Raw genomic sequence first — 20,978 nt, forward strand, 5'->3', positions numbered from 1 at the left:
CTCAAGCAATCCTCCCACCTCAGCCTCCCAAGTGGCTGGAACCACAGGCACGTGCCACCACACCCAGCTAGAAACTCTTCTTTTCTACTCAACTGTTACTTTGCCATAGTTTGCAATGGCACATATACAATGTCAGAAATTTGCTAATTAAAATCACATTATTGTCATTGACTCATTTTCTAAGAATACATTCAAGTTAATGATTTCATTTCAGTTGTCTCCAATTAGATGTATCCCTCAACACAGTCAGTTCTTAGTATGTTTTTATTTAAAATTCTGCTCAGTTTTACTACGTCCTTCTAGGAGTTCCTTACAATAATGACTTTTCCTTGATTACATTAACAATTCAGTTTTATATTATGATTTGCTTTCCCACAAATAGAGGAAAAGTGATTTTGAACACAAACTAGCCAAAGTTTTTAAACAATAGATTAAACTTGGCCGGGCAGGGTGGCTCATGCCTGTAATCCCAGCACTTTGAGAGGCTGAGGCAGATGGATCACCTGAGGTCAGGAGTTCGAGACCAGCCTGGCCAAGATGGTGAAACCCCATCTCTACTAAAAATACAAAAATTAGCCAGACACAGTGGCACACGCCTGTAATCCCAGCTACTCGGGAGGCTGAGGCATGAGAATCGCTTGAACCCAGGAGGCAGAGGTTGCAGTGAGTTGAGATTGCGCCACTGCACTCCAGCCTGGGTGACAGAGCGAGACTGTCTCAAACAAAGAACAACAAAAACAAACAAACAAAAATAGATTAAACTTCTGTTAAATTCTCTGTGAAGCCCAGTTATTCTTTTTATTGGAAGAGATAACATTATACCAAGTGGCTGAAACATGAATACTATGCATAAAACTCACAGGTTCAGTTTTGTTTTGTTTTGTTTTGTTTTTTTGAATAGGCAAAATGTTACATGTGGACTTAATGCTAACATTATCTGTAACAATATCAAGCTTTGACAAGAAACAAAAAAAGTGCATGCAAAATATTGTGTCAACACCTCTTAAAATGGGTAGTAATTTCTAGTAGTAATTTAGCAACTTATTTAGATGAGAGGGAGAAAAGCTCACCTTGCTAAAGTCAACAGTGCTGTTTTCTCTGCTAACATCATTTTTATTTTCAACACAGGCTGGAGCAGACTGAGGAGAAACAACCTGACCTGCTAAAAGAGATTGTTGTGACAGAATACAAACAATTACTTACATAGTTGTAGACATACTGAGTGAAATACGTACTTCAATTAAACTAGACTAACAGGTTTCTTAATGAACTTATGATGTAAGCATGAAGGGTCAATATAAATAGATCTATATTAATACAAACATTCTTATTATCAGTTACAGTTAGAAATGGGAGAATTCAGTAAAAAATTAAACCAATTTTCAGATAAAAACTCTAAAATATTATTTTCAATAAGGATTATATACAAAAATATGTAAATGTTACCAGGATTTTGAAGTATCATTGATTTCTAGATTTCAACCAAAACTAATGGTATATATAAAAAGACAAGATAGACATCTGTTAAGATTTAAGCTCAGCCTGAAGAATTTAAAATGTAAAGCATTAAAAACGACGGATATTTATCTGAAAAATACACAGTATATTTTTAGGTTTTATTGTATCTAAAAAGCCAAACCAATGAAAAAAACTTCCTTGGCCATAACTCTTACAGTCTATACAAGGGGTTCGGTTAGAAATACCTTTATTTCACACAGTATGAACACTATAGATATGATTTTATGCCTCTGATTATTCTATTATATTAGCATACTGATATTAGCCTGTGATATGAGAAAAGATAAAAACTTGAATTGTATTAGTTTTGCATTAACACTAAACTAAAACATAATTATCTTGTAGTTCTTTTCCCTATTATAGGGAAGATGATGAGAGTTCAGTGGATAGTAGCACTGGGAGTGTGGCAATGACTAGAAAGGGTTAAATTCCATTATTCACTAAATATGAAACATTGTTTGCAGTAAATCATATTAAATTTGTTCATAGCAATGCAATGAAAATTAAACATCTCCCCATCTTTATTGTTTTTTTCTGTGAAATGAATAATGACAATTCAAATTTGAAGCCTTGCGCATATTTATGATAATAACTCAATGACTCAAAATAGGGCTTTTATTCACATCAATTGTAGATGTTAGAAACACTCTCTCTGCCTGGCTCTTCTCTCTACCTACCTAAATCCCAACTTTATTCTAAATTCACCTTTAGTGTCATCTCTGATCACTTTGGTCTCTGTCTGAACTTCTCTAAGCTCCCAGTGCAAATGCAAAACCCCCCACAAAAACCCTTTCCTTTAAATTCTCTCCCGAAAGTCCACTTATTCTTTGTTACCTAGAAATTAACAACTGGGGTTAAAAATACTAATTATTTACTTTCAAAAATTACTATAAGTTTGCTTTTTAGACTAGTAAGCCTCTCAAGCAGGGGTCATTTATTAATAGGAATAATTGTACAGTTTAAAGTTGTTATAATGCCAGAAAGTAATAGGCTTAATATTCTTCTAGAACTTAAGGATTTCACTACTTTCATTAAAAAATGTAAAATAATGTATTTGGAGAAGATGAAAATAAAATGACTTTTTAAAATAAGTTCACCTCAAACCATGTTCACAAATTCTGATTATAGCATATTCTAGGGAAATACATAAACTTCAGATAAATGTCATACAAGCTACATAAATTATTTTCATTCTCCCATTTCTAACCGCAATGTGCAGCTGTGACTGTGAACTGTTCATTAGCAGCCATTCAATTTACCATTCTCAAAATAATAACTGTAGTTTTAAAAAAACCTTTTACATAATGCATTTGTGCTACTAACAGATGTCTTCAATCACCAGTTTCACATCATTTCTCCATATTTTAAAGAGTTGAACATTAGATATATTTAAAATTAAATTTATTGAATGTTCTGTAAAATTGAGTGGTGAAATTCAAGTCATGGATAAATTAAATACACATATTTCTGCTTTCTTATAATAAATCATTTCATGTGGTATAAATCTACACGGAAGAACAATTATTTAGGTCTATCACCAAACACATACAAAACAAAAGTCAACCCAGTGCAAAGTCATTAACTTTGAAGAGATTAAATTTTGAATTGGATAGAAAATATGTGGAACTTAAAATTTGAACACATTGAATACGTTATGTTTTCATTTGTATACTTTAAGTAGAGCATTTCATAAATTACCTTCTGCTCAGGCAGTATGTTTAAAATATTAACACTTGTATTTCTCCTTGTAAATAATTACAGTAATTAATAACTAATATTTATGTAATAATTATAATAAGTAATATATTTTGAGATTTATTGTTGTATGCTACTCTTGTTCTAAAATAAGAACAATTTTATAAAATATTACTTTATAAGGTTGATAATGAACAAGGGATTTAGAAATTATTTTTTATAAATATTTTAATTGATGTTGATAATGACCTAGTTGAGAGTTTAACTAGCAGGAGACACATCAGATGACAGTAAACTTCTTGCTAGTCCTAGGTTCTAGATATGTCTATAGAATGTATGTTAATATAAAAAGTCACGAAAACTAGCCTATGACAGACAAAAAGACCAAAAATTGTATATCTTTTATATTTCAGAGCAGTAGTTAAATAATAGGAGTTAATATTCATAGTTAAATATATTTAATCACATCAAAAGTCCTACAAAGTTTAAATAGCATTTCAAATCTTGTTATTATTTCTTGTCTATTATTTCCAAAATGTAAGTTAATTTGCTAAAGTTGAAACAATACACTTTAAATGTGTATATCCTCAAGGCAGTTTTCACAACTTGGTAGTATATTGAATAATGAACAGATACTATTTAAAAATTAACCTAACAAGTTTGATTTGAGTTATTTTGAAAAAATAGAAGTCTTTTAAAAAGTTTAACATTTTATTTGCTGTATATATAAAACTAATATTCATGCATGAATTATAGTATATAGAACAAATTGAAACCTCATAAATTAAAAATAATTTTATAGTTCTATTATCAATTGTAATCATTGTTTAAATATATTTTTCTTTATGCCAATTAGTTTATGCCAATTATTACCACCTTTCAGAAGAAGATGATGGATTAAATTTCAAAATTAATTTCATTAACTAAAATGCTATTACATAAGAAGAATCAATAAATTCATATTTTGGAAAGGCATCTCTTATTTTCTTGCTGATGTCTAAAGCAATAGTGGTTCACAGAATGACAATTTTCAAGTACAGATTTATCTTCAGCCAGAAGTGAATATTTTCCTAATAGAATAACAAAGAATTTGCTAGGATATTTTCCCCTCACAGAAAAAATTAGTATAAGGTTAGGATTTAGCACTCATATATGTGTGAAAGCTTTATGAATGTTAATTGTATACAGTAATTTTTTTAAAGTGCTACACCACAGTACTTACAAACAAATGCTTTTTACCTGTTTCTTTATATTATCTTTGTCCACTGATCACTGCCCATATTATTTGCTATAAATGAATGTCACTGCAATGTTTAATTATTTCTGTTTTTATAATACATACATAATTTTGAGGCACGAGGGTGACTATGAAAGAAGACATTAATTGAGTAATCTTATTATATTCAGGGTAAGTTATTTAAAAACTGATGAAAAGTGGATATCACTAAGGTTAACTGGTATCTGTGACTATTTAAATGTAAATGGAAATATTTGAGAAACCTAATATCTTCTTTGCTATTTACTAAATACATTTTTCTGACCTGTTAAGCTCAAGAGTTCTTCACCTTAAATCAAAATTTCTAATATTTGACATCTTATCAATTAAGATATATATTATATAGTATTCATATTAGCACCTGTTTGAATTACTTTTCCTTGAGTTATGAATTCATTTTTTTCCTCTGAGCCCTCATGGAGGGATCATATGTGTCAGATAAAAATTATTATAGACCATGTATTTTTCTAGGGCAAGTTATAATAGACATGGGGCTAGCATAGGAGAAAACTGAGAGTATTTTGAGTAAATACTAACTAGAAAAATGAAGCTGTTTTTCTGCTTGTTACACCATATATTTTTCACTAAGTGTATTATGAGACTGGCAAAGTCATTTTCTTTATCATAAAGTTGTAGGGAAGGAACATGAGATTACATCAAAAGTACTATTTTATGACTTTAAGTAATAGCAGTATTATTAAAGCACCTCATTATTGGGGGAAAAAGGTACATTCTCAAAAACCCTGTTGAGTATTATATTAACTCATTTGTCTTTAGCTATAGTTCTCTTCTTCTTTAAGTAAAGTATGCACATATGTATTAAAAAACAGCAGCTTAGCAACTTTTAAATTTATATTTGGCCAAATTCATATCAATAGAATATATTGCATAAATGTATCATTATTTTCTACTGCTTAATCCACTGTAAATTACGTGCACTAGAAGGAAACTGGGATGAAGACATGGAGGTACATTACTATTAACCTAGAGACCAAGCTGGTTTACACTACCTCAGAAACCTTCAACGCATTTAGAGTACCCAAAGGGTAGGAGATGAGGGAGTACAGAGATGAGATGAGCCTGTTAGAGACAGACATAAGACAGAGCAAAATAAAGAAATATAAAGATGAATGACAAAGTTACATACATGTGTAACAATACATTTATTCATGGGAATAGAAAACATAAAGAAAGAAGGGCTAAATATTTAGAAAATGCTGATTAGGTGAGCTACACTTCAACAACATGAAAAGTATGCAAACAATTAAACTTGGAGAAAAATTAGTGTGCCTGAAAATAATTAATGCAATATAAGAAATAACAAATCCAAACATCATACTAGAATTATGTTCGCTCTTAAGATCTAGTCTTGACATTCCAAAACTGTAATGACAATATAGCCTCTGGGCAGGCTCATCAGTTGTGTCAACAATGTCATCTTGATTTTCTTGGAAGAGTAGAAAATACCATATTTATTAAACAATGTTTAATTATTTAATATACGCAAATGTTTTAATAAGTTTCTCTCAAGCAATCTTAAGAATTATTATTCTAGCCTTAGTTTTTCTTCAAAGGTAGAACATTATAAGGGATAAATTTTAAACCTTGAATATCTTATTTATGAGACCATTGTATTAAAAAAGCAAGAAAGCATTTCTTAATATCTAGTACGAAAGACATAATATCTAAATACATAAAGACAACATGCATCTGAAAATTAAAAGTACAGCATTTGCAAAAGAAGTAACTATAATGTAATAGATCCGATTTCCAAAAGTATAAATAAATATTATGCACAATATATATGTGTACATTGCTTTAAGGGCTGAAATCTACCCAGGCCTAAAGATTGAACTTTATGTCCCATCCTCCCAAGTCTAACTGTTTTTCAGTAAACTATGGCATTGAACAGTAGTTAGAGACTTTCTGCACTGTAACTCCTAATAAAAGTTACAACTGGAAAGTATTCAGATTACGAGAGACAAAAGATATGTGAAGGAAAACAAACAGAGTTAGAAATTATTAGTAAAGGACAGAGCAGAATAAAGACACCCTATACTTAACGAAACTAATAATTCCAAATTATCTTCAAACATACAAAAATTATCATAAGGATAATAATATTTTATAATAGATTTATAATCCCAGTGTCTCAAAAGGTAATTGAATACATGACCTAAATGATATATACAGATACTGATAAATTTTGCCTTCTAGATCACTTAACACAAAAGTCTTATTTTTAGTTTTAGAAAATCTTCCTAGTCCAAATAATTATTTTAATATTTTCAATATATTTATCTTGACTGTTTTACCATCCATACCCTTTTCAGGGTGCTAATGTCAAAGTAGATATTATTTTTCTATTATTTTTGCTGTTGTTTTGCCAAATGTAACTGTCACTTTTTATTGAAACATCAAAATCAGACATTTAATTCTCACAGTTTTGATGCTTAATGAAAAGTGAAAGTTAAACACAGCATGGTGGCATTAAAAATGCATGGTGAATCCATAGCATCCTTCACATTAGCCCTGAAGAGAATGCGGAATACCAAGAAAAGTTAACTAGTGTGTTTTGAGATGAGACTGACAAATTATCACAAATCACTAAAAAAGGAATGGACAAAGAATGGTAGACTTGGGAAGGAGAAGAGCAAGGAAATGCACTATTTTATTAATCTAATCTATGAAACAGGGAAGACCCCATTTGAAATACAGTGTCTGAATGTTTAACCCCAGAGAGTACTAACAAGGTAACATGCTCAAGACACAAGTCAATTAAGGAAGTAGAAACCTTATTCTATATGACACTTTCAGGCTTATTTACATAAGCTTCCGTTTGTTTTTGAGACAATTTCAGCACATTAAACAAGAAACGGGGACTTATATCTACCGCTATGCTTAGGGAGGAAAATGTGTTTTGTTTTAAAATTTCTGGAAAAATCTTTGCCCTATTTAATTTCTATTCTATAATCTTTTCTTAAAAAGTCCATCTTTTTGCATAATGGATTTTACTAAGGATTTTTAAAAATTAATAGTATTACCTTTACTTTTTTGATGTTTTGACATCCTTTTGCATCTCTCTGAACTATTGCACAAAAATTTAAATCTAGATTGCATATTTAGAACAGAATGTCCAATTTATATTTATGGCTATTAATTTCAATTTGTTTATATATCTAGAGTTTGTCAGGCCTTAGAGTTCATAAGTAGATTGAGAACCTCAGCAGTAAAGGTCTTTCATACTTTTTTCATTTTTGGGTAGGAGATTTATTTCTAAATTGGTGAAGTCTATACATATTTTCAGAATTCTCAACACACATAATTATGCAAAGTGTGTGAGGAAGCAAAACAGAGTCATAAGGAGGTGTTATAAGCTTAGGCTTAGAAAACCACTTCTGACAGCATACTCTACAACAATACTTAATTGGGTATATGAATCTTATTAGAAATGTTTCCAAGTTTTTATTGCCCTTACGTATGCCTCAAAAAGATTTGTATGTGTTCAGATAAAGGCTGATTGTACAGATGGTGACAGAATCACTTCAGAATCACTCAGATTCTGGTTTTTGGGAAAACTAAACCATTTCTTAAATAAGACAAAAAGCAGGCTCTCAGAAAACCTTGTGACTATATGTAGATTTGTAATTCACAGTTAAAATTCTACCATCTCCTCTTATGTGTAATAGAAGTTTAAAGCAGTAACAAACAGTGTGCCTAGATCTGCATATTACAATAAATCATTGATCCAATAAATTCTATGGCCTCTTACCTCAAAAAAAAAATGCCATGAAATTATTGTTAAACATTATCTCCAGTGAAATTTAAGGTATAAGTTTTAACTAGTTCAAAATGCAAGATCCTTGCCTCTTTGAAGAAACATACCTCTTTCTTAAAGACATATATCTTATTATCTGATTTCTAGCAAAAGTTATGAAGGCAAAAGTTCATTTTTATAAAATCTGCATGCATTATTAGAAGTTAATTCTTGGGTATATTTTAATAAAGTTTTTGGAATCATGTAGACATAAGCCCATAGCCAAAATTAGTAAATAACTGACTCTGTTTTAACATTGCCATACCAAATAAATGCTAGCATTATAAGCATAACAAAAGCACAGCATTTGTAATACATCTCTTAGAATACAAAAGCCTCGTTTTGTTATCTTATGTATCACTTATTTTAAAGCAAATTGTGATTTAGAATAAAATATGTTTTAAATATATGATTTGATTCAAAGCAAGTTATACCTCCTCAGAAGGTTCAGTGGACTCTACAAACACAAGTTGGTATTTACTCTAAAGTATTCATAATAATTTTATTGAACTTAATGTGTGCACAACTATAGACTCTTTTATGTAACAAAAATGACTTATATGCAGTCACCAAAAAGTCCCAAAAATCAAATGAGTATTTCAAAAATGATTTTGTCATTAAGAACTGGTTCTATGCGCTGAGACAAAATTACATCTAATCATCTTTATCTATTTAATAAAGCATTTATTCTACTTTTTTATGTGTATTTGATTCAGTAGTATGGAAACTGATTAATATGAAGCAAATCTGGAGAAAACTAATTTTCATACATTTTATTTAAGGCATCTCTGAAGCTTTTGAAAATAGGGTGAGATTACATGATATTTCATGCTGTCACTACATGTGCTTTCATCCATTTGTGGAAATCAGTCTTTCCAGTAAAGCATTTGAAAATACGTTTCATTAATTTTTATCTTTTAGAACTGGAAACTTTAAAGCTGATAGAAGTTTAACAAATTCATATCATCTTCATGGTAACTTCATTTTCTTTCATGAGACTAATAGAAAGGATGGATGACAATAGGAGATTCCTAAGCAACTTCCTTAGTGCAAATGATCAGGGGTTAAATAAATGCCAGGAGAGAACAAAAAATACAGGAAAGATAAAAGAGTCTGAAGCATAAATCATAGAAAGTCAAGATTGCTAGGAAACAATGGTGGTCATCTATATTGATGTATGAAGATGGTCAGTGGAGTGGCTCCATGGACGTTGAAGATGCCACATTACAAACAGCAATGAGCCCTTGAACTGGAATCAGCCATAATGTATGTAAAGTCACAAGCAATGCACTGGCTGGTCTTTTCAATCATTTTCTCTAATGGATTTGTTAACTATGAGCAACATGAAACCATTATCTTTTTTCCACAAACACTAGATGATGATCATGATTCCTTTAAATGAAAACACCATCTATGGCATAAGTTAAAGCCCCGCATTACATTTTTAAGCTACAGGACAGAGACTAGGACCTTATTTGTTATGCCACAGATGCTCTGTTTAAGTTTTCTGCAGCCAAATCTAAAAGTTTTTTTTTTTTTTATTAAATATTAGTTTTCTTTGTATTCTTTCCTGAACCTTTCAGGAAACTTAAGTTCTTTTTTACAATTTGATCCTTGATAAATAAGACTATATCCTCATGTAAAAGAATTCTACAATAATCTGAATTTCAAAAAATCATTTTCAAATAAAACAAGTTTTAAAATATTCAGAAGCACTTTGATATGTCAGAGACCTATAGTAGACATAAAGAGCACAATAAACAAACATTTACCATTTTTGTCCATGGAATTTGGTTCTGACTGTTTCTTGCCAATATCAGCAAAGGAACGAACAATGGGAATCCTGTTGGTGAGTTTTTTCTGATTCTGATGATGATGTTGTTTCATCAATGCCTCATGGACCCTGTGGCGTACATCTTCATTCAGCTGACCTGAGCTCACTTGTTGGTCAAGAACCATATCTGAAGAGAAAAGGCCGGAAGAAGATGAATACAGCTTTCCTCTAGAACATGTGCCAGCCATGAATCACTGAGTCCAAATATGCAAGCCCTAAACAATATTAGTCATCTTGAAATAGAAATAACTTCTTTAAAAAAATTCCTAAGCATGGTGTTATAAATGGAAATTTATGTTCCATTGTAGAAATGTTGCACAAGAAAGATTTGGGCAAATTTTCATTATAAATCATTCTATTTTAAATATATAATTCTTATGAAGTATTGTTTTTCAAAGGGGAATAGTTGCATTGAGAAGAAATTTCTTTATTTTTTCATTATTCACACTGATGGGTGGAATAGCTGTAGAGATAATATGAAAATTCATAATGTGTTTGAATTCACAATTCATAATGTGTTTGAATTTGGAAATTGGTTTTATACTTGTATTTTAATACTTTTCCCATTTTCTACTACAGACTAATTTTCTTGTTTCCTCATTAAGTGAACAGAAGTCTATCTGTGAAAATCTGATGCAAAGAGGCCTATGAAGTGATATAGTTACTGAATTTGGAAAGTAAACAATTCTGTTTCATATGGATAGAAAATCAGCCTTTTCTCAAACTTTCCTGGAAACACACTCCCTTGAGAATGTGAGATTAAAAAGATATTCTATACCTGCAAAACAAAGACTGGAAGGTGAGATTTCAGAAGTCTATAATTAAGCAGATTATTTACCATACATAGTATCAAAAACGTCAATAAAGTAGATAAGCAAAGGTATTTTAAGTTTCTTAGTGATATAAAGATCACATCAGTGAATGTTTGTGTAATCAGTCTGCTTTCTGATTACCAAATATTAACTCTAATTGTTCTTTAGGCATTAACATCTTATGTAAAGCAGATCGCTATGAGCTGCCTTCCACTGCCTTTTTGAGTACAATAAAGGTTTCAAAGTTAGCAGAATGCTCCCTTACCAACAGTATTTTCCTTCAGTGTGAAGCAGAAATGAACTAAGGGACAGATTTAGACCACTTTATGACATTCTAGCTAGATGACTTTGCAAAGTTGAATAACCTCAGTGTCCTTATTTATAAAATGGAGATAATAATATCTATATCACATGTTGGTGCCAAGACTGGCATAAGGCACCTGATGCACTGATTGGAATATTGAGGCTATCAGTAAATATTTCCTAGAACAGGATTTTCTTTGCAATTTTCATTACGTAGATTATGGGTTCCTGGTTTGAAATTTGTGGTGGTTTCAGTATATTCATATTTTATAACAGTTTATCAATTAGAGACAAAGCTGGGCTTATCAATAGCAGAAAACCTAAATTAAACTACCTAAAACAATTTTATTGGCTCACATCATAGAAAGAGCAAAGTTAGGTTGGCTCTAATTCTGCTTCTCTGTGATTTTGTTAGCTTCCTCCTCCTCTAGGGTAAGCTTTAACCTCAGGCTGATTTTCCTTATGGTCATAAGATGGCTTTCAGCCACAACAAGGAAATATATATTTTTGTTCATATGCAGTGAGAAATATATTTTTTGTGACTTTCTCTTAGATGAGTTATTTTTCACCTGGCCAGGAAAAATTATCCTAAGTCTTACTGACATAGCCCTGCCCATCTTGAACCCAATCACTGGCAAAGGAGATGGTATTCATATTACTGACAGGCTAATCAAGAACTGCACTTCAATCTAGAGTTAATTCTCTAAACCAGAGATAGACAAGCTCTTTTTGTCCTGAGCCAGATAACAAATATTTTAGGCATTGTAGGCCATCTGATCTCTGTCACAAATACTGAATTTTGCCTTTGTAGCAGGAAAGCAGCCATAGGCAACATGTACACAAATAAACCTGGTTATGCTCCAGTGAAACTTCTTTATGGATGCTGAAACTTGAATTTCATATAATATTCACATCATAACATATTAACTTCTTTATTATTATTTTTCAACCATTTTAAATATAATCACCATTCTTAGCTCAAATGCCCTATGAAATCAGGCAGTCGGCCATATTTGGCACATGGGATATAGTGTGCTCTATCATTTTTGTGTTTACAATGGAAAGAGGTAGAATGAATACTTGGAAGTCACCCATAATATATACCTGGAATGTCTGAAAGTCAGTCACTATAATTACCTCAAAGGTCCCTTCCAATTCTGAAAATGTATTATACTATAGAATAATATTTAAATCTATTTTTCAGTTCTTTGGAAATCAGTAGTTATAATACCCCTGGGTTAATCTGAAATAAAGGAAATAATAAATTGTCAACATATATGACATTACACTGAAACCTTGCTAAGATGGAAAAATGTATATAAAATATGCATATACTTCATAATGGAAGTTGTAAAGTAGGTTATTAGAATACCAATATGATATTATTGTAAGGCAGTTCCAAATACAAGCCATGATATGAATTCCCAGTTCAATATTCTAGTCAGAATCAAAAGTAATCACATAATAAACCCTGCATATGTTTATGATTTTTAATTTCTATTAAAGCACAATGTTTACAGGCTCAAACACTACAAAACCCATAGGTCACTATCTTCACAGTTTTTCAAAGATAAGATTTCTATTTGAAACAGTTACGTAAGGAAAAGCAAATATTAAAAAACACACTCATCTGTTCATTAGTTACAGAGAAATACACAGCAAACTTCTCCAAAGTATAACTGTATCAAATTATATCTTACTTGTCTAGAAAAAATTATTCATTTTGCTTAAGAATATAACATACTAGGGTGATATTTAGGTACCAAAAGGAATCTGAATTAGTAATCACTTACATTGTTCTTTTCACCACTACAATATATATCAGTATTAACTTGAAAAGTGTGAAAGAATAATGGACCATAATGACTTTGGGTCCAGAGTGAAGTCCTGCAATCTCAGCAGGCTATGATGCCTACATAATACAGTCTATTCTGCCCCAGGATCTGGATGACAAGCAAAAAAGCAAGAAAAAAAAAGGACAAATAGGTCACACTCTCATACTCTGCTAACACTAAGCAGGTTCTAGAAAAACTAGTAGCACTTTGAGACCATCCTGGCCAACATGGTGAGTTTCCGTCTCTACTAAAAATACAAAAAAATTAGCTGGGCATGGTGGCGCGCGCCTGTAGTCCCCAGTACTTGGGAGACTGAGGCAGGAGAATCGCTTGAGCCCGGGAGGCGGAGGTTGCAGTGAGCTGAGATCGCGCCACTGCACTCCAGCCCGACGACAGAGCAAGACTTCGTCTCAAAAAAGAAAAAGAAAAAAAGAAAAACTAGTAGCACTTGTGGAAAAAGGCCTCAGAAAAATGAAAAATTGTTTTTCATCCTATCAGGTAACTATTTTATCATAACGTATCTTCAATGAAAGCCCCTAGAGGCTATGACATATTGCAGATTCTATATAAATCTCTTTTTGAAGATCATCATATCAATGCTTTGAAAACCCATTGTCTTAACTGAAAAATATATTGGGGGATGTGGGGGGGAATATGATATGAAATTCCTAAATTCTGTGGTTTGGTTGCCAGCACTAACAGGGATGTGTGTGCTAAAGGACTGTAACTGTAATAGAATATTTACTTTTCAGACCAAGGATTGTCACAGTATAGGCATGTTAAAAAATATATGGTTATTCCCATACTCCCAAATCTACAGATTACGTTCAGTGGAGCAAACTGTAGATTCTTCCTTCAATGAAAGATTTTAAACAACAAAGGTTGTTTAAATGAGTTGGGAGCTATGATTGATAATCTGTCCATGGTACTAACTTTGGTTTGGTTTTAATTTCTTCCTAACTCTCATTGACAGAATTAGGTTAAAGTATACACACACTGCAGAGAGGATATTTCCATCATTAATCTTTATAATGCTTAATTTCAAAGAGATTAACATAGACCATAAAATTCCCTGTAATTTATATGAATATAATTCAGAAGCATATTCAATACAATTAATCTCCATATCAGAGTAAATTGTGGTAAGAAGATATACCTGGAGAATTTTGGATTTGAAAAGGTTAAGTAATATTTTGAAGGATAAAGTTTAAATTTATTGAGTTTCCTGAAACATTGGGAAATAGATATATTTTAAATTAACTTTAGCCAAAAGAAAATCCTACTTTAATTATACCAGAAATTTTTGACAGACCTGCCAGATACAAATGGGATTTTCTGCTACTAAGTCTATGAAAATATCTTAAGGAATTATCCGAGTCTGTTAAAAACATATCAGAACATTGATATAAAAATCCTTGATCATTACAAAACAATATCTGGGTCATATTCATCTAGTAGGAAATGTCTGAAAAACATCAATACCACAAAGCCTGTGCATTCACAAAGTACTAGGGATTAGAAACCTTAAAGGTAAACTGTGACAGTTAGCTTTTGTAAAACTGAAACTAGTGACTAATGTATGTGAATTATGGCTAACAGAGAAAAATCATGATAAATAAGAGTTGAGGAAAAAGTTTCAGAGCTGACTGTTAATCACTGTGGCCACAAATGATCATGAAACAGAATAAAACAGAAATTATGGTTGGGCACAGTGACTCATGTCTGTAATCCTAGCACTTTGGGAAGTTGAAACAGGTGGACTGATTGAACCCAGGAATTCAAGACCAGTCTTGGCAACATAGTGAGACCCCATACCCCCAAAATTATGATTATAGGTTAATAAAAAAATTATTTCCATTTCTGCAAAGGTTATCTTTGATAAATAACTTTCTATTTATCTGTTTATGGTGAAATAGTTTCTTTCCTACTTTATAAGTTGCTTTGATAATAAAACATAATTATGTGAAAATACAAAGTTAGAAGTCTTAAAAACGGAAAGCATACTTATTCATTACAAACTTAGTAACGCAGCTCAATTTTTATAAAATGAAAATAGGAGTAAGTAAAAAATAAGAATATAATTACAAACTATGGAGAGAAAATATTTTAATGAGATTATACTGAGGGGATAAATAAGTAACTTTTAAATTTAGTCAAATTATGGTTATCAATGAGAGGAAATCTCTTCTCAGTAATGATTGTAAAGGAACCTAAGGTAATAACGACCAACAGAGATATTTGTAATCATATTTTTCTTTGTGATGTTAGCATTAAACCACTGACATATTCTAAATGTCATTTTACAGGCTGCTCTGCACTGAAAAATGGGACATTCAGGTTGGGTTATTTCAAAGTCAGAAAGATACACACTAATTAGAAGAGCAGAAAGAATGCTAAAAAGCTATTTAGGGTATCAAGACGTCAACTGAACTACTTTCACTGTAAGGATAGACTTAGAGAATGTAATTTGCTTGAAAAGGCTAGATTTAACCCAGTTAACCTTCATATATTCTACAGAATTGAGCTTGGGAAAGGGACAGAGTTAGGAAAAGTCGCATAATTTTAGACAATGAAAGTGAACTAAGGTGATAAAATAAACAGTGTTTTAGTCAAATTACTGGGAGAAAATTTCTTCATAGGAATAACTTTCTGAGGAAAGCATTAGAAATTACATAACTTAAGAAATGTGAAGACTGGCAAAGGTATAAAGGGTATGTTCTGAGGCTAATTTTGCCAGGTGGTAGAATGTGACAGTTTCATTTCCCATTTCAAAATGTATTTGGGTTAATCTATTTTCAAAGGTAGCGCCATCATCAATTTAAGCAGTGAAAATAAACCCCTTAGAGCAAGGCCTCTAACCTTTTAAATCTTAGTTTCTTTCTTTATTAAATAAGGATAACAATAATAACACTAAGAACCAGGTTTGAGTATTAAAAAGATAATTACAAACTTAAGAGATTCCCATACTTCAAAGTACTGTGAAAAGCCCGGCTGTTTCATTCCTAATTAAAATATAAAAATTTTTATTGGGTATTAGCAAGACCATATAATGTAAAGCTAAGAAACTGAGCTGGATAGCTAACTATTTCAGCATTCTTAGAGAGTTTGTTTATTTCTGAGTTAATCATTTTCTCCATTTACTCTTGATTTAGTGCAGCTACAGTAGCCTGAATACTTCTGAAAATTATACATATATATTTAAAGTATATATATATACTTTATATAGTATTTTATAAAGTATTTTAGGCTCCAGTTATGTAATTTAAAGAATAATCTCTTAAAAAAAAAAAGAATAATCTCTTTACAGGTGTTACATGAAACAGAAGAGGACTGCTTATCTGTCCTGTTTGGGGCAGTGTGTGTGTGTCTGTGTGTGTGTGTGTGTGTGTGTGTGTGTGTGTGTGCACGCGCGCACCTGTGTGTGTGTTTTAGTTTTTTGGAATTTTTGTTTAATAAATCAAGCCAAAGTATGTTTTAGTACTTACTGTTCTTTTCATATATACTGCAATGCCTATCAGGACCAATGACTAAATCAATAATTTGTAAGGTGATAAATGTGCCATCAAAATTTGGGTGACATTCACTTCAAGACATCTCTTTTTCTTCAGACAGCAGTTGTAGTGTAACAGAAAAGACACTGGGCTTAAAGTCAGGGGTCCCTGGGTGAAATCTAGGTCATGACAATTTTAGAGTTTCTATTTTCTGATTGGAAAATGAGAATGACATCTACTTCATGGGGCTGTTCTGTAGATTAAAGTAGATATGTTATTTTTCTAATATATAATTCTCATATATATAACAACACACATATAGTTTATTTTTCATTTCTATAATATAATTAAGATACTAAGTTTTTCCACTTCACAAATACATATCATATGGAACAAATTTTATTTTTTCCCAAACTAATAATTTTTAAACTGTCTCTTTTGTTTGTATTTTTAAAACCTCCATCAATTATTTCATTTATACTCTTTCAAAACTCATTTCTGTGTTTTTGCATTATTTTGTCTTTACTAAAATATGTTTGTCTTCTGGTCAAAAAATACATGAGTTCTTTGACTCAATTTCTGTAATAATAACATTTTCTAAATAGAGCTGTCTGTATTATAAGACATTATTGAATTCTAATACTAATCATTCATCAGGTTGCAGTATTGAATTACAAAACAAATTCTAACTGTATCACTTGGCTTCCTCTGGAATTCAAGGGTTTTAATTAAGTTTAAAATAAATGGCCATACTCTTCTGTGTCCATTCTAAACCAACATTTTTCTGTTTACTGAAATTTTTTCATTTGGTTATTTCATGTGTTTGGATATTGAAAATAAGTATCTAGCTTTAACGGTTTTTCCTTTAATTTTCTAATGGTGAGAGTCTAAATATAATAATGAAAATGAATGGTGAATGGGAATCAAGATATCTAGGTTCTTGTCCTAGACTTGGCACTGCCAACCTAGAGCATATTTCTCTGAGGTTCAACTTCTTCTATCTCGAATAACAGGGTAAAAGAAAATGACTTTTAAGGCCTCATACAGTGATTATGAGAATTAGTTTTCCAAAGATCATACATATATTGAATTATAAGGAAAAGAGAATAACAAAAAAGTAGCTGTACCTATAAAATAGACTAAGGGAGAAAAGATATACCTGCAATTTCTTCTAAAGTGTTGGCATGCATGTCCAGCAACACAGTTCCATTCAGAATACAACTTCTCAACTCAAACAAGCTGTGCAATGAAAGAGTAGCCACATAAGGCTTGCTCCACCTTTCTCCTCCATCTTCCACATCTTCTTCAAACTTCAACCACCTATACAAATAAATATTATCAGCACAGTTTATATTATATTGTAGGTGAATGATCCTTTATCCCAAAAATAAAAGGTTGAAATAGAAAAGTAGTCATATTGTGTCTTGGTTCATAGGTTTTGGAAGTATATAAAAGCTAGTCTAAGCCATTTGGCTTATTTTATTTTAATTCCATTTAGCTCATATTCTTTTTGTAATTAAAAAATAATTGAAAATAAAGGAAAACTCATGTTATTTTGTTAACTTGTCTAACTCTGAAGAAATATTTAAATATAAGTGTTTAACCAGTGGTCAAAGCAAATCTTATGTAGCACTAATAAAGAGTGTATCCTTCATGGAAAGTTAATGGTAATTGAAAAGGAAAATGAAAGAATACTTATTTTTCATTGGTGGGAGGTCTTAAACCTGCATATTTTAGTCTCTTGGTAATTTTCTTATAAGATCTTGAGGAAGGCTAGCATAATTTGGGGCCTGTTGTATAGGAAAAATCCTTGTTAGGCTTGCTTGGATGAAAGCTAGTGATAGCAGTCACTTCCTAGGGACTGAATATGTGAGAATTGAGCTCAGACCCCATCCCTGGGTGTTTCTGCCAGGATGGATAATCAGAGAAGAACCTTGATGTCATGATGTCAAACAGGAGACCATTGTCTTCTTGGACCGAAATGAATAGTAATACCTAGATTGTCTGCAAGCAAGATAAATGGAACAGATAAAGAGAAACCAATGATTTTATCGCTCTGGCACAAGCCACTTTATTCTTATCTGTTTAGGAACTTGGTCTCTAATTCTAATAGATGACCAATTTAGTTTCACCATTTCTAATGAACCTTAGCCTAAATATTCTTGCCTACCTCCATCTTCACCATTTCCCTCATTTCTTTTCTCCATAGTCATTTTTGTCCCCAATTTCTCTCTCCAAGCAATATCATTCAAATCCTCTATATGATATTATATTATTATTTTGTATAACAAAAAGATACAATTTCAACACAGAACAAATATGTGGGAGTAACTAGTTAGGGAATCAAGTGGATTAGCCAAAAGTAACTAACCAAAAGAGCCAGTCAGAATGATTAATGTCCAGAGTAATAAGAGACATCAGGAAAGCTATGGATCTGTCTCTAGTGTTTAGGAAGCAAAAAGAAAAAAACATGTCAGAAAGTGAAAAGGAAACCAATAGAAAATAATACTTATACCTGCCAAAACTTACAGTCAGGTAAGAATAGCAATGCCATATTGAAAAAGCTTACATTTATTCAAGGCTGGGCATTTTATAGAACATTTTTGTCTACACAAAAAGTTTTCATATTAGTTATTCTTAAAGTTTTTCAGTCCTAAACAGGGCCATAATACCTCATAAATCATGTGATGGTAATATCATGTCATAACTGGTTCTCCCTCTCTTCTTAGGAAAGAGTAGAATATCACTACCTGGCTTCCTTTTAATTGGGTGAGTCCATGCCTGTGATTAATTCTGGAAATGGGGTGGGAACAGAAATTATGTGTGTGTCACTTCCAGACTGGATGGAGTATTTAATTGCCAAGAGGATATCCTCTGGAGCTCACCCTTTCCTTGACATGCAGCAAGCAAAAGTTCAAGATGAGGGCTGATCTATCAGCTGAGGTTTCTAAGTTACTACTTAATACAATGAACAGATGAGCAAAACCCCAATGATCCATGATGGACATGAATTGTGAGCCATAAACAAAAGGGTTTAAGCCACTGAGATTGCAGAATATTTTTATAGCATAATTTAGCCCACCCCAACTGACTTAGATCATCATTTTAGTTATTTATATCAGCACAAAAATCCTAATCAGAATTAATGGTGAAAGCAAATATGATTTTAATAAATATAATAAATTATTATTTCTTGTCAGATATGAGAATAAGGCCATAGTCACACTATTATTTCAGTATCACAAAGGAGCAACCTCTTGGCAGACATTTTACTGCTATAGTATTATATAAAGTGTCTTCAAATAGTTGAGAATAAAAAGAAATAGATATTTTTTCTATACTCTACAGCAAAACCACATTGTAATAAAAGGAAAGTCTTTTAACTTCTCTGGGTCAGTTTTCGCACAGGTAAAATGGTGAGACAAATTAAACACATTAAATAATTTTCCAGAGATCACCTAGCCAGTGACCTTGTCAAACCAGGATCTAACTCTTAAGTTTTTTTTTTTTTTAATTTTGTTTTTCTTCAGAGTCTGTGCCCATTTCCCACCATAATACAGCAATTTGAACTGAACTTCTAGTGCTTTTCAGCTCAAAGATCTTATGCTAATGCTTATAGCAGAAACAACAGAATTAGCATTGAATTTTCATCCATGTCTGGAGCCAATCTTAAGTTGCAAAATGTTCTTTGTTTTCACTTTTTCTTTCATATTATTCCAATTTGTTTTCTTTATTATCTACTATGCTAGATAAAAATAGATGGTTTTCCTTTGTGAATAAGACTCAAGCATACTATTCTGTGGAAGGGCTAAAATGAAACTTTCCATAAGGAAGTGGCATCAGGGGAGTGGATACAACTTTTATTAAATCTCCTAATTAAATTATAATCTACTGACATATGCTGTGGATTTCAGATAAAAAGAGCAAAAGGAAGGGAGACTATATAATAGCACGTATGCTGGTGTTATTTTGACTGAAGAATTTTGTGAAGTTGGAAATTTACTTTCTAGTCTATTTGGTGGTAAAGGAAACCTAGAGGTTTAAAAGGGTGTAATACTATTTAAGGAAATATAGGTTTTCCTCTATGGAAAATGTCCTCAATTAAGGTTTCTAGAGCTATGGTACTTTCTGTCATCCCTGTTTATAAAATTGATTCTAAAATATTGTAACAGTGAGACGATGGTTAACAGTGAGATGATGTCTCTACAAGAGTAGGGACATGGATGCAGCTGGAAACCATCATTCTTAGCAAACTATCACAAGAAGAGAAAACCAAACACCGCATGTTCTCACTCATAGGTGGGAACTGAACAGTGAGATCACTTGGACTCGGGAAGGGGAACATCACGCACTGGGGCCTATCATGGGGAGGGGGGAGGGGGGAGGAGGGAGGGATT

At 31.9% G+C, this 20,978-nt stretch overlaps 1 protein-coding gene across 16 annotated transcripts in view; it reads right to left on the reverse strand.

The window, feature by feature from the left end:
* SLC4A10 (solute carrier family 4 member 10) overlaps positions 1 to 20,978 on the reverse strand; it is a 391,444-nt gene that overhangs the window by 123,526 nt on the left and 246,940 nt on the right. For 10 of the 16 annotated variants that reach the window (XM_030916975.1, XM_030916973.1, XM_030916978.1 and 7 more), the window contains 3 exons: positions 17,741 to 17,901; positions 10,079 to 10,267; positions 1,071 to 1,162 (listed from right to left, as the gene is read on the reverse strand). In XM_030916975.1, the coding sequence (XP_030772835.1) occupies positions 1,071 to 1,162; positions 10,079 to 10,267; positions 17,741 to 17,901 (442 nt within the window). Of the gene's footprint in view, positions 1 to 1,070; positions 1,163 to 10,078; positions 10,268 to 12,392; positions 12,499 to 17,740; positions 17,902 to 20,978 lie in introns of those variants that run through there. The other 6 variants (XM_030916974.1, XM_030916979.1, XM_030916976.1 and 3 more) reach the window with 3 other exon arrangements.

Source organism: Rhinopithecus roxellana, chromosome 14 (assembly GCF_007565055.1).
Source record: "Rhinopithecus roxellana isolate Shanxi Qingling chromosome 14, ASM756505v1, whole genome shotgun sequence".
In the NCBI taxonomy this organism is placed as follows: domain Eukaryota; kingdom Metazoa; phylum Chordata; class Mammalia; order Primates; family Cercopithecidae; genus Rhinopithecus; species Rhinopithecus roxellana.